Source organism: Hermetia illucens, chromosome 6, assembly GCF_905115235.1.
Source record: "Hermetia illucens chromosome 6, iHerIll2.2.curated.20191125, whole genome shotgun sequence".
In the NCBI taxonomy this organism is placed as follows: Eukaryota; Metazoa; Arthropoda; class Insecta; order Diptera; family Stratiomyidae; genus Hermetia; species Hermetia illucens.
Genome location: NC_051854.1, coordinates 18,821,390 through 18,837,027, shown reverse-complemented (window position 1 = coordinate 18,837,027; position 15,638 = coordinate 18,821,390). Strand labels below are relative to the sequence as shown.

The following is a 15,638-nucleotide window of genomic DNA, read 5'->3' as shown; positions in this document are numbered from 1 at the left end:
GCAATGTAAGGGCACTATTCCCTGCGCACCCCGTATGGGATGATGACGTCGGCCCGGAGAGCGCAGAGGACTGTCCACTTTTCTCTATCAAAGAGTTGTAACAGGCAGTCCTCTCTATGAAAAGCAAGATGACACCAGAACCCAATGGTACTCCAGCAGAGGTATACAAACTGGTATTCCAACACCGGCCAGACCTACCACTCAGCGAAATCAACCCTTGCCTGAAAGAGGGCACTTTCCCTGCTCGTTGGAAGGTAGCGAGGCTTGCGCTGATTTACAAAGGGAAAGGCGGCCCCGAGTTGCCGTCTCCTTCACTATGTATGCTTGACACTGCTGGAAAAGTGCTCGAAAAGCTCATCAGAAGTAGACTCGCTGAAGCAATACGTGCTGCCGCAGATTTATCTCCACGGCAGTTCGGTTATAGAGCCGAATGCTCCTTGTAATACTTGACGTCAGAAACGCCTTTAATTCCGTAAAATGAAAAGACATTCTAGACCGACTAGACAATACTTTCAATGTGCCGAACTATCGCTTACGGATATTGAAGGACTATCTGCTCTATGAAATACTAGAGGGTCAAAGGAGAATGGAGGTCACACCGGGGGTAGCACCGGGATCCATCCTAGGGCCGGACCTCTGGAACGCTACCTATGATAGTCTACTTAAACTCGACATGCCAGAAGAGTCGCGCCTGGTCGATTATGCAGATGATGTGTCGCGGCGCTTATTGCTGGCCGCACTGTCGAATAGGGGCAAATCAGATTCGCCATATTGATGCGACGGGTAAGCGGATGGATGTCTACTCATGGTTTCAACCTTGCACTGAAAAAAACCGAAGTAGTCATCCAGACTAAAAAGAGAATTCCAACCATGTGTCCCATATCGTTCGACGAGTCGATAATCGATTAAAACCAGCGGTAAAGTACCTCGGGTTGACTGTTTTGACTTTTTTGAGCAAATCAAAGCAGCAGCGAACAAGGTTGCAACTGGAGTTTCGGCCTTAAGTAGGCTGATGGTAAACATTTGGGGTCCTGCGTCTAGTGGGCGACGTCTTCTCATGAGTTCAATGCAGTCTGTCCTGCTCTACGGCGCAGAGGTATAGCTGACGCTCTTAGCAAGGAGGTATTTCGTAAACGTCTCGAGCAAGTTCAGAGACGGGTGCGGGTGCACTGTCTCTGAACCGGCCGTGATGGTGATCGCGGGAGTGATCCCCGTTGCCCTTCTTGGTAAGGAGGGTCAAGCCATATACACGCACAGGGGAGATGAGCCAAGGGAGATGAGCCAAGGGAGGTTGTTGCTCGTGAAGAACGGCAACGCACCCTAGATAAATGGTAGCTCCCTTGGCAAAATAAAACTAGAGGCAGATGAACTGTGCTGCTCATCGGTAACTTAGGTACGTGACTGAGTAGGAATCATGGTGACTGACCCCCCCCCCTTACCCAGTTTTTAAGTGGACATGGAGGTTTTCAGTCTTAGCTGCACAAGATTGGAAAGGCGCAATCTCCGGATTGTGTGTTTTGCAATGGAGTTGTGGACGACGCCCACCACACTTTTTTTTTCTTGCAGAAGGTGGGATTGGGTACGTCAGTAGCTCCATTTAAACACAGGAGATCTCTCTCCAGAAAACATTGTCGAAGAGATGCTGAGGAGTGCTGACAGGTAGAGCCGTGTTGTTCATTACGTTCGGGTCCGTCTTGTTGCTAAGAAGATAGAACTCGACCGGTGGAGGAGCCGGATGGCAGGGGGTTCCTTGAACGGACAGTTCCCTTCCTTCTGTCCCCTCCCATCGATGAAAGGAATTCCCTGGCTTGAAGGCTCCGCAAGACGGGAGAGTTCGAGGACTAGCGCGAAGTACTTCTTCTGACTTGGTCTTTTAACGATTGCAGCATCTCGAACAAGTATATTCACCGTCTGTTAGTCTCAGGAGAAACAGGTTTCGATGCACGAGTCCTTGAAAAAGGCATCATCAGTTTGATACCGCGAGAGGGAAGTATTGTATGCTCCCCAATTTTGAATGACGTCAACTTCTTTTCAATTGAGGAAGTTATGCTGAGCGAAATATAAATAGGCATTTTAGGAAGTAAGCAATCAAGAGTATTACTTACGTGGACTTTGTCAGAAAGTCAACGGCCCAACGCTTATTGTTCCACTTCACTTTGACCCCGAGATCTAACATAATCGTCATTACTTATGTTTATGTTATTAAGCAAGTCTAAGGTCTTATTTGAAGTTGCGATTATACGCTTAATATCGTTAGTTCTACTTTAGAAGGGACTTATCGAAGACTTTCGTCTCCATTCCAGATTCAAATTCAAAATATCAAACTTCCGAGTAACTAAACCAGCCCTCAGATTGCATGAAGACACCGGCCTTGCTAAGGCGTGAATAGCCGGTCTTATGACTCAGTGCCCTCTAATTCCCCCAAAGTAGAAAATCAGGTCCCTTGACCCACTGTCTTCAATTGCATTCCTTGTTTCAAAGTAATAGTCTTCGTTCTCCTCACGGTATGCATCTACCATTACAATTACTACAAACTCATAAATGTATATTTTACCCTCGTCTTCTTTCAATACCGAGTACTGAAGCAATACTGCTTTTGGTTGTCTTTTAACTGCACCAGCCAAGCAACATGTATTCTCTCCTCGGTGCAAAAAGGTCGAGTAGACTTCATTTTGGGCATGTTGTGCTCGTACACTTAGGTAATATCTTGGTGAATTTCCAATTTATTCCGATCTCGGAGCTCTCTCTCAATCAACTGAAATACCTTTTCCTGCAATGATCCAACAACTTTATGCATTACCTAAAATGTTTTGTTTTAACTTTCGCCTTCAATCCAATATTCATCATTGTGTCGACTGGTGTTGGTAGCGTATTTATCTGTACGTATGCACGGCTACTTCGAAAATAGCCTTATTAGTCATAATCATAATCTGGTTTTTCCTTACAATAAGCATAAGTCAATGTTCGAGCAAAACGTATCTCCATAAGTGCAATTTACGATAATATTGTAATAATCTCCTTGAAAAATGTTGTATTCCATTCCATTTCGCAGCTATCGCTACAGTTACAGCAACCGTTGTCGTCATCATTATCGTCTCTCCATAGATCGCATAGTTGGGGCGATAAGCGCTCGAATATCGTCCCCGATGGTGGCAGTAGTAACTGCGATATCTTCACTGCACGACCGGTTCGTGTTGAAGAAAGCGATCCGATTCTCAGCAAAGCCACCAAACTTGAATATCTCAGCACGCCCGACCGAGACTTTTATCTGTTGCCTACCGAAGAAATTTCAAGTTTAAGAAGCATTAGTGCTTCGGAACACAGTTTATCGCAAGCTGGCGACAGTCTAACACCGAGCGAAGATTCCGATACGATTCGCGTGTACGATCTTAAAACGCAAGAGACACGTCTTATTCGCGACGATGAGTCAATAATTGCAGTGACAGCAGTGAAAGGGTTAAATAAAACAGATACTAATAGAGTGCAGCATCCGGCCAGCTCCCGACCACAGTTAAGCACTCAGCGATCTATAAGGACAACAGTTGTGAATCGAGGATCCACGCCGACCGCTTTCAAATTTCTACAACCCAAACGAAGATTGTACGATACTCGAAGAGTTATGTCTGAGGACACGTCGTCACCAACCTACGATCGTGAGAATGTAAGTAAAAATAATTCAACATTTATTCCTTTGTTCCTCCTGTGAAGTGTGCAAGTATCTCCTCCTACATTGGGAATCAACTACTCCCAATATTAATAGAAAATGAACTTATCCCAGATAAAGAGTTAGATGCCGCATAATGTGTACTTGCTAGTGACTTTGTTCCGACGGACTTTCCATGGGCAACTGAGAAGGAAAGCCTCTCGAATCAGGACAACAGTTAATTATTTTAGTAATTCCACAGCATTTGCGGTCGTGTTTCCATTTGTTACGCGCTAATTGCATTCGTTCGTTACGCTACGTGTTCCTAGATAAACCGAATTGTCGCGAATATGTTCCACACCTTATGCAACGTTAATATATGTGATAATCCACGTACTTCCAAACAGTTACATTAAATGCTGTAAAAGCCGTTCACCTTGAACGATGGCGGTTAACAAATGCATTTTCGCTTAAGGCCGGCACTCAGTTCGAAGGAGGTCAATCAATTCTAGTGCAAAATCTACGTGGCCAAAAAGCTGGCTTTCCAACGCAATGGACCTGAGCAATTCCAAACGTACCATAATGTGTCCAAAAAACAGACTTAATTCCAACTCCTATCAATGCGGTACAATCTGAATGGCTAAGCCAAGTTAGGTGAATGTTACAAAACTTTTTCATTTTATGAATTTCACTGAGTTAATCTCATGATTCATTGCATGATCGATCGGTTTCCATTCACACTCAGTATCGATCGCTGCAATTATTCACCGAAATAATTAATGGATCCAAAGTAAAAATACAATATTCATCCAGCGGTAATTTACAAAGCCTGGAAATTCTCTAATGATTTTCCGAAGTTTTAATGTTTCCATTTTTAAGCTACGTTTACATTCTAAAGATACATATGTGCTATAAAGATACTATCACTCAGCGAAATGATTTAATGCTCACGATGTTGAGGAAAGGTTTTATTCTTGGCCCCAAACTGGTTTGCATTGACCAGAACCGCCTTGAACGGATTATCTCGTTTTGGATTTTTCGCATAGGGCCATTCATAATAGAGAAACGATCTTTTTTTTTGTATCGCAATTTCTACTTGCTCTAATAAAAGACCAGAGCAAATTTGATTAAAGGTGTGAAAATAATCCTCGCCTTTCACAATTTTGAGCTTGTAATTTTGTTTGAATCTTAATGAGAATTTTTTAACATTTTCCGAAAAAAATCAGAATATCAAACATTCCAATTTATTTCTTTAGATACATCATAACGCTATAAATCTGAAATTCTTAATTTGCTTATATTCGCTTTTGAATTTCTTGACTTTGCGCTTAATGAAAGGAGAAGAGATTCTAGTCCATGGGAGCAGCATCTTTCTATCGAAATAGTATAACAAATCAATTCTTTCTAATTTAAATCAGATAGCTTGTTAGATAGACATGTATCCCGCTATTTTCTGTCCAGTGTTCCTGTAAGAGAATACTTTAATCTTGCTATTTGATTTAGGTCAATAAAGCCATCAACAGATGTAAATCTACAAAATCTCTGGGTACTTGTTTGGAAATGGGGATTCCCCAGATTCTAGTTGCTAACCATTTACCGACAGTTAGACTTTAAACTCTTTATCTTTAGCTATTATCACCTCTGAACTGAGAGATAAAAGCCGGACAACCCATGCTTTGCAAATGGTTCAAATTGTAAATTATAAGGGGATGCCCCGGTTCTTGTTACCCTCGCTTCTTTACCCCCCACCCCTAAAGTTTCAAATAAATTGACATAGACAATTTAATAGATTTATTTCAAAATAAATTGTGATTATACAAAAGGAAAATCGTGCAACATAATTAAATTATTTACGCGAGAGAGTAAGATACCCATAACCAAAATGTATTATTTGTTTTGCTGAAACTCCAGTAGGTATTGGTTCGTAAACCCTTAGCAGCAAAATGAACACGCGCGCATAGTCTCCAAAGTCTTCCACGCTAATTTGGTTAACGACCTATGTGATGGCGACACCACATCGACTAAGCTAACCATAAAAATTCAACAGGGAGATAAAGAGATACTATGGTGCTCTGCATATTTTCCCTATGACGCAGAAGAACATTCATCAGAGCTATCCAATATGCCAAAAGTAGAGGCATGTAGGTAATAGTAGAATGTGATGTCAACGCTCACCACATATGCTGGGGAAGTTCCAAAATCAATGCAAGAGGATCGAGACTACTGAAGTATCTAGTAGGAACCGATTTGCAGATCCTTAAGGGGGTCCTCCTGTGTGAAGGCCGTTTGTTTTTGGCTTTTTTAGAAATTTTTTGTGAAGAACTGGACAAGGATACAAATACGAATTTTTCACCATAGATTTACTAATATCTTGAGCGTGCATGGTAATTTTTCCAGCCCGATCGTATGGTTCGTTATTGAAATACAGAGCAATTTATACACCCATCTCCAAAAAAAGGTGTTTTTCTGCTGCCACCCTAGAGGGCACTACGATCATCTTAAAGAAAAACCGTAACGTGAAGACTTAACTACAGCCGCAAACTAGAATTATTAAAAAATATTAAAAGCTAAATTTTTGGTGCCGTATTAAACTTTTTTTTTGAATTTTGGCGTTTTTTACGGCTTCTTCAATGAATAAAAAAAAATTACTGAATGAATGGCAATTATCCTAGTTTGCGGACCGTAGAAATATGTTCTGAATAAGTCGTGAAAATTTCAAAGAATTTCGTTGGATGAATTTTGGGCTCTGGTGGCAGGCGATTTTCAACATGCAGTTTCGAGAAAAACGCATTAAAAAAGTAGAATGCGATTTTTCGCCATAAAACCTGAACTGATCATCTGCTACACCTAGTCCACAAACCTTAGATTTCAAAAAGCATATGTACAGCCTTGGCTTCAATTCTTGTCCTTTTAGTGAAACTATTCGAACGTCATTCGGAGTGATAAATACGCGTTTTATTACGGCGATTGACATAAATCTGGCATGTGACTTATCACGTGTTTAACACTATAATTTCCGAATGTTAAAAAATCACTTTGCCCATATATTCTACACTATATCTAGATGCAATTGATGCCAAAAAAAATTCTATTCCGCAGATCCGACACACGGGATGACCCCCTTAATTGCGTGTCCCTTTACAAGGAGACAAGTCTGGTGAATGTAGCGAGTGAGATAACAGTTCCCAACTAAGAGCTACCGACCGACCCTTAACAAGCTTTGCCGTATGTTATGATGCATTACCATGCAATGGAATCAGTTTTTCAATGTTTGTTGGCCATTTTGGCAATTTTCGGAGTACTTTTGTTGCATGTATTTAAAGGTCCGAATCATTTGAAAGTCATGTTTCGATTTACAACACAATGATAACTGCTTTACACTGAACTTATTATCAGTCCAGTCAAATTGACAGACTTTTTTTAAAAACTTAAATTTTCATCGGTCATTGCCATCAAAATACCCTAGACGATCAGTTTTCCCTGAAATACTGATCGTCTAAGGTCAGCCTAACACATGAAGTTCGAGATCGGAGGTATTTTAAAGTCTATATGCACGGTGGAGAATTTATGATCGCCCCTCCTTCCAAAAAATCAGTTAAACTTGGTGAGCCTCCTAAAAGACAGTCAAATGATTGATTGATTGATACCCATTGCCCACAGATCTTACGGTATACTAATGCACAGTAAAGAAGACAAATTGTATTGCACTATGGTTTTGAGTGATTCACCGCCCATTTTCAATCAAACTGTCGACGATTTTACGATAATCGCCGTCGGTAGCATGATTGGCATATCGGCGGCGTATCTGGCAACTACAAAATTCTTATCCCAACTGATTACAGTAGACCTATCAACAACATCGTCAAGATAAACAGCCCTCAAAAGACGATTAATCTCAGTAGGGGTTACTTTTTCGACGGTTATAAACTCTATAACAGCGCGCAATTCTACTCGCGTTAGTATAGGAATGGGACACTCATTCCTACTTTTGCTTCACGAAATAAACTAGAGGAATGTAGCAGCCGCAAACCTGCGGCATATGTTATGCTCTCGTTCATGTTACATGGGTATATGCACTACTTTTCAGCTTCTTTCTTGTGTATCAACTTTGCGATAAGCAACCTCATGCGTTCCTAACCTTTAGAGCCGATATGCAATTATTTTTGGAACTCCGGTACTATGTATACTTCAATTCATGAATCCTTGCAATTCTTTTCAGCATATCCTTACCTCACAAATTTTAACCCATTCGAACACCTCACAAGTGAAACATACAACTGGTATCCAAGTCATCATCAACGGCGCAAGAACCGGTATCCGGTCTAGATCTGCCTTAATAAGGAACTCCAGACATCCCGGTATCCAAGTACCAGGCCCTATTGGTGAAACTTTCAATGTTCACACTATCCACATTAGCAGTAAAATTATGACTTTCTGTAAACCACGATATCAATCATTGTTTGCTTCGACATTTTGAGAGATTTTTTCGAAAAAACAAATGCTCTGTAATCTACTGGTTGCTATCTAACTTGCAAACACCTGCTCGTACCGCAAATGTCTCGCTTTCTTTCTTCATTTTATCCTTGAGGACTTCTTCATAGATGAATTGATCCCTCAAGACATTTAAGATTTTCATAAGATGCTAATTCGTACACAGAAGTATTTTCGAATATAAATAACCTTCTCTGCACTCCACAGCATCAAAGGACTTCACTATGTAATCTTAAGGACCAAGGCCACACCGGCGGATTTACTTTGAGTCTGGTTACAAGTGGCCACATAGGCCTCGTGGGACGCCTTCTAACTAGAAGTTACAAGTTACGAGATTAAGATGCGCGCAATATAAGAGACTCCATCCCCCCATTAGGGCTCGTATAAATGTATATCGTCCTGGAGAAAATTCGCCTTTCTGGAATCGGAGTTTTCAGCCAAAACCCAGTCCTCCAGTGCCAGAAATCCCTGTGACTTCCCTGAGTCTGAAGTCTATTCAACTCGATTTATAACGGCGCCAATATTGGTAGTGCGGAGCCTCTGATGATGCTCCAAAGTAAGTTGGAAAATTACTCTGACTTATTTAGACTCCCCTGAATCTTCACCTACCCAGAAAAAAAACATTTATTTCATGTCACCTTCTTTATTCCAAAAATTCAAAAAAACATCACAGAGAATCTTCCGGTTCAGGAGAATCTTAAAGGCTCAACTGGTCTGTTTACCTAAAAAAAGGTTGGCTTTAGGAATTTTTGAAAAAAATTTTGAAATTTTGGGGATATGCTGTTGGATAAATAATGTGAAATTTTTGGAGAGAAAATATTCGAACCCCCGAAGAATCCGCAATCTCCGAAACCTCCAAAAAAGTTTCCGCACTGCTGCAGTGTTTATGACCTTCACACTGCGTGAAATCAAAAAATGAAAAAGTGTGTTGAAGGTATTGCCTATACCATGACCCACAATTGTGAAAAAATAACAAAATGGCGGAGTTTAAGAAAAAATGTAGAATTTTTCCCAAAAAATTTACATTTTTCATCTAAACAAAAAACCAGAGGGTCGTTGTATAAAGGACGATATACCACATACGATGAGAAAACCAAGTCGATTGGGCAATATCTTGTCTAGTTAGAACTGCAGCAAATTGGAAAAACGTGATTAAAGATAAAAGTGCTGATTTCATTGTTATAAATCGTTAAATATAATATACTTATAATATAAACAATATGTGAAAAATTCCTCGCATTATTACCTATTCATACATAGGTGTGTATGTGGTACGTAATCCTACCATATTACTATATGATTATTTGCGGCGCCCCTCTAATCTAAGCAATAAGTCAGAGACGACCGACCCCTCAGTTAGCGCACGTTTATAACCGACGGGAACCTACTCTTAGAAGGCTGTAATTCAAAAACTATTTGAGAAACAATCTTAAAACTATCTAAAAACGCAAAAGAAACAAAAATCGATTTCCTGAAAATTTCACACTAATTGTGCCCCTGAAACGGATATACCTAGCGCTATACAATTTTACAATATATTATAGATTGGATTCGATGCACTAATGGAAAGATATTGCGTAGAAAAATTTAACAGGCTATGAAGACCAAGGAATAGGCTAAGGTATACAAAATTAAAAGTCTACTACGAATTGCTAGGAATTCGTTAGAATGTCTACTCTATTGGATTATCTGGCTTAAAAGATTTTCATTGCTCCAATGACCGATGTCACGATATATAGATGTCGCCATTACAAAAATGGGTTAGTTTACATGTGACTTAAATGATTTTTCGTCATCGGCAATGGGGTTTTTATCTGCTAGGAAAAATCACTGGGAAAAGTTATTAACTCCATTTCTTGGCAATTGTCATCACTTGTACTGGCAAGGATGATGAAAGTCTTGGATTTCTACTTTACAAAAATGAGGCAGTTTCTAATGCTCAGGCATAACACATACTATACACAATTTTTACTCCTTTCAGACCCCTACCCTAATCCACAATTGATTACTGTCACAATTGGAAGAACTCAATAAGAACAAGTCGGGAAACCGGAAGCTAGACGCTTTCGTCACGAAAGGTTTTCTGTATTTCTTAGTACGTAGCACGTAATATATCCATATATTATGTGAAAGTATCCACTCTCGCGTGACACTGACACTCATAGCCTTCAATTTTCAAAGAAGCAACCACTTTCACGTCTTATAACTTTGTTAGTAATAGTGCGTACCAAACTTGGTAGGATCATGCTTGGCATTATAGCCTACATCACAGCAAAATTTCGTGGTGCTAGGATGAATTTAAGGGGGTGTCCAGCCAATTACAAAAATTATAGTTATATACTATTATTAACTTTATTTGAACAGATATCGGTATGGGAGGTAATTCGGAACCCAGGTGCCATATAGTGGCAGCCTCCTGATTTTTTTCAGATTTTTCGGTTGGGTAGTTTCTGCGAATGGCCCCTTTAAAGAAATGATCACTTTCAACCCCCGCACTCCCCACCTTTCCAACAGATGTCAAAACTAGAACCGGCTTCGAAAAGTACTAACCGAGACCTTTCATTTTACACCCCCCTTTTGCATGTATGGGGACCCCCCTTAAATTCAACGTAAAAGAATGTAACTCACTGTATGCGTGAGCGTTCACAGTTCCCACCTTTTCACCAAATTTGGTGTCAATCGCAATAACCGTCTCCGATTTTAATAAGCTATTATGCTCAAAAAAGTCCAAGTACCGATTCAGAAGAAACTGCTTTCTATGTGGAGAGAAAATACTAAAGGATTATAATCTGTAGCAGAAACAATTGTTATGTGATAAGCTTAATTTTATTTACCCAGCTAGGACATATACCATAATATTGAGAGACCTCCGAAAAAGAGTATAGTATACAGTCAATAGTCAATTTGCTGGTTTACAGACACCTCCAATATATGAAAATATAATATATATATTTGCTACCTGTACTCTCTTTTCTTTACAAATTGATTTAGCAGCATTTTTATACAAAAAGTGCGGATCCCAGCTCTTCAGTTTTGCTTTGTTTATAAAAAAACTACACGATTTACAATAACCTGAATAAGATGCGCATTTCTGACCCCATGCCATGCCATGCGCAGATGAATTTAATTTGTTTATGAAACAACAAGCCATTCAAGAATCAGACAATGGACAAGCTTGAGGATTTTTATGGGGCCTCTATAGCTACCAATATGTCTTAAACTTCCTTTAAAACTGCTTTAAAAAATTGTTGGAAAGTTCTCCAAACTGATTTGTTTCTATAATTAACATAATCGATTAAAATGAAAAATAATTAAAATTTAAATTAAAAAAAAAGAACAAATCGTAATGATTATCGCTTTCATTACTATCTTCAGATCGCTTCGATTTTCAAGTTGATTTCATAACTTTACATTGTTATAATCATATCTATAACCTTCACGAATAAACCGTAAGATTATTAAATTTTCTCATTTCGTTTTAGCCCTAGCTGTACATTTAGAATTGCATTCTTCATTCTATTTCTCAGTTCATTTACAATAGTGGAAGTCATTGCTACTTCAGTATTGTATTACGATGATAGGTGAACTAAGAAAATCAAAAAGATTAGTTGCAAATTCATGCTCCTCTACTTCTATCCAAAATTCCACAGTAGAGTTTACTATTCTCCATTCTACCATGTTTATTGCCTCCTATTGGGTATCTATTACCGCAAAGAAATTTGCATGGATGTTTAACTTGTGATTGTGCAATATATATCTGTAAGTCGTCTTGTTAATTATATACATGGGAAATACTGTCTTCTATTGATTAGGAAATATTTCATGGGAAAATATTTTGCATATATTATTTTATTGTGATAAATATTTGTTATTTTCATTGGTCGAATTGAGTTGGGTTTCCGTTTATGACCCTTCCTGTAAAAATCAATAATAATCTGTCATCCCTTAAGTCCTCTCTTCCTGGTAGTTACTTATCATAATCTGTTAGACTTGATTTCGTCATCATATGTGAATATCTCTAGACTAAGAGGAATTTCCGGCTCATTGTTAAACGTATATAGCTCATTTTTGAATCTTTTTCACTATCCGTTGTTGGGAGAACTATCCATCCTTGTATTTTTGGATTTAGCAGTTCTTACCACAACGGTGCATGCATAAGTGACGTAGCTTCTCTGTGTGCTTGTGTGTATAGGGTAGAGCAGAGGCATAACTACCCGAATATCCTAGATTCGTTTACATAGCTCAAGATTTCTGTTAGTGAATGTGATACGACGCTGAACCTGGAGCACATCACATATTCAGTGTGGGATCACACACCTCGTAGTTCAGGAAGTCTCAACTATCTTGCCGCCTCCCATACCATCTCCTTATTTTTAAGATGCATTGATTATAACGTGCCATTCATGATGCCGAGATATTTCACCGCCGGCATCGAAAACATCACGATTTCGCAAACCTGAATAATTTGGAACACTAACCCTGGTCAAGAATTCCACTTCGGTTGAGCTAAGTAGAATCTCTTCTCAATCATCCATCTGCTGGCTTTCCTGATCACCAATTCTAATTGTTCAACCGTGTGTAATGAACTCTCGCGGATTAGGGTGGTCAAGCAACCATCCTGAGTAGCCGAAGACGGCCTAGATGGAGAAGCTATCCCAAAACCTAAAAGAAATTGGCTAAGTGACCGTACTGAAGTTCCACCAAAGCGCTCGGTTGGCACGTTCTTGCATGCCTCTGTGCTAGCCAGCCACGTATCATTTTTACAAAATCAACGTGTCTATACCGATGCGTGGGCCAAGTCTAAAAATAACCCAACGAACAAAGCAATTCGTTACGGCCTAACAAGATAAACCTGGCAAATAAAAAAAGGCTCGATCGGGCGCGTGGAGCCCTGAGTCTCCGGACCCGAGTGCCGCGATCGAGTGGAGAAATCCACGACGGATCACAGCCTCAATCATTGTTTCCTCTGCCAGGGTTCCATTCCTTCCTTGACATCGGCCATTATTTGGAGGATGTCCCCATTGTGTACAGTTTGTGGGATCAAGAAGAAGAAAAGAATGAAATCTTCAAATTAAATAAATTATCTCAAATGCATGATATCATGCACTCGATAAAGAATATAGATAATAAATAATAAAATAAAAAGAGAAGAAGAAAATTTAAAAGAAGCAAATAAAAAGTGAAAATCTTAAATATGAATAATAATAAAATTAAAAACAAAATTAAAATTTTCAAATTATTGAGGGAGGACGGAGTCGCGTAAATATTAAATACATTAACTATAATCGGCCAATGATACAGTCCAGCCAACACTCCTTCGCGAACAGTATTCCTTCGGAATCGTACATCAATTCACGAAAATCAAAAAGAAAATCAACATAAACATTTGGAGTCGAAACTAGCATAGTGTCTCCTCTACGCCGAACGCAAAAACCTTCCCAAACTATGAGTAATTTCCCCAAGTGCCTACTCTCGATATCACACAATTTCAAGTGAAACTAGCGGAGAAAAGAAACTCAACATTGCAAATGGCCTTTTTTGCGATTCAAATTTTCCAGTCGTCACAGACAAACATTTTTTTTTCATCGCGCTCCCTGACTAACTTTAAAAGTTTTCAGATTATAAAATCAACCAAAAATCAGAGAAAACTGCACTAAACATTTAACTATGGAAACGTCCTTGATTGAAAAAGGAAAATCGCGTAAAACCAAAAACAATCATCCCGTTGATGTGAATCCGTTGCGAAAAAATCACGTTCTCCTTTCTATTGTGACACCCCTAGAAATCCGAGAGGCTCAACTTCACAAAGGATGATGACTTTTACAGCAATTTAGCGGATTCGAACTGTCCGAATAATGTTCAACGAATCATCTTTTCGTGACGTTATCTAACAATAAAATCTCGCGATATAAATCCACCACAGTCCAAAATCCTTCTCCTACTATAAGTTTGTCGCGAAAAGAACAGAACGGTCAACTCACTTCCAACACGTCCAAAATCTCAACGAAAAATCATCTCCAGTCCCACTAAATTTGACCTTGAACTTCACGAGTTCATGTTACCAGCAACATGCGCAGCAGCAATAGATGCGACAGATCATTCCCCTCTGTCACGATCAATTCGCCTGAAAGCATTCAATAATGTGCAATATGCGGCGACATTTAAGGTAATTGCACCCTATAGAATGCATTATTTGATCAAATTAATCCCGAAAAAGTCGAATAAAATCCCGCTTCCGGCACGAAGCCGCGGCCACTACACGTACTTGCGGCAACCAGGACAGCAACATCATTCGCGTATCCGACCATGCGATTCATCAGGTGTCTCGAGTCATAGCAGACTATCATATGGGGCGTTCCAAAGGTCCGCACCGAGTTTTGTAGAGCAAGGTGGGCCCTTCTAAATAGTCACCCAATACTTCACAAAAATTAGCCTCTATTATGGGTTTTCAGCATCTTAAGTACATATGTCACACCACCTCGCAAAATAGACATGTAGCGTTACACTCCTTGACAGTAACAACTGTGTGCTCAGCCAGTCTCACTGCTTCAACCACTTCCTCAATTGCATCAATTTTGCATCGCCTCGCGCTCCAAAACCATATTGTTTAGGTGAAAAATCTCCCATAGCTCCCATAGCATAATGGGCCGTTCAAACAGTTTCCCCACTGTGCCTACACATACTGCCGCCTTTTTTCGCTTATCAGCACGAGCCTCGCTATATTCCGGCAGGAGGGAGAAACACCCGATGTCAAACATGCGTTGAGTGGTTAATACTTGAATACAAGCTTCAACACTTGGCTAGCAATGTCATTCGCTCTAGATGTTTTTTTCGTTCTTCACCTCTTTCAGTTCTTTTATACTGAAGAGTGGTCATTCCTAAGTACTCCCCCTCTCTTTGGCAACGTCAACTCAGATGGGATGAACAGGAAAAAGTACTATTTTTTTTTCAATCTTCACTGCTTCCGTGAAAAAGAATGATCGACAAGCACCGAGTTTTTTGGTAACCAATTTATACCCCAAGTCTAGTCGGTCCCTATTAATGTCACTGACTAGCTCTTGCCAACATCGTGCCTTTCGCCTATAGATTTCGTGGCTCTTGTATGTTGCGGATCTAAGGGTCACCTCATCTTGGCCACCAGCGCTTGGTGCTGTGCAATCCGCCAAAGTATTTGAAGTGCTCACAAAAAATTTATTTTGACTCCTTAGGTTTGACCTTTCCATGTTCACTGATTAAATCACTTTTCATTGCTGATGGCACGAGAATGAAGACCTTATTGATCAATATTATTCGCTTTTTCAAGTCATCCATTTTATTGGTATCGCTCGAAATGTTGCTCCCAAAAAATATGATCCTACCGACTTCTCGAATTTGTTGTTTATGCGACAAACTTCAATAAACTTGGGAGTCGCAGCAGTTCCAAATGTCTCCTTCATTAAGAATGTTTAATATGCTCAGGATTCTTGAAGGACCTACCGAAATCGCTTCAATACTCACCAGTGGT

The 15,638-nt window shown here is 39.7% G+C and overlaps 1 protein-coding gene across 8 annotated transcripts in view; it reads left to right on the top strand.

Moving 5' to 3' along the window:
- LOC119659327 (mucin-16-like) overlaps nt 1-15,638 on the top strand; it is a 273,395-nt gene that overhangs the window by 229,689 nt on the left and 28,068 nt on the right. For all 8 annotated transcript variants that reach the window (XM_038067360.1, XM_038067361.1, XM_038067366.1 and 5 more), the window contains one exon: nt 3,053-3,661. In XM_038067360.1, coding sequence (XP_037923288.1) covers nt 3,053-3,661 — 609 coding nt within the window. The remainder of the gene's footprint in view (nt 1-3,052; nt 3,662-15,638) is intronic.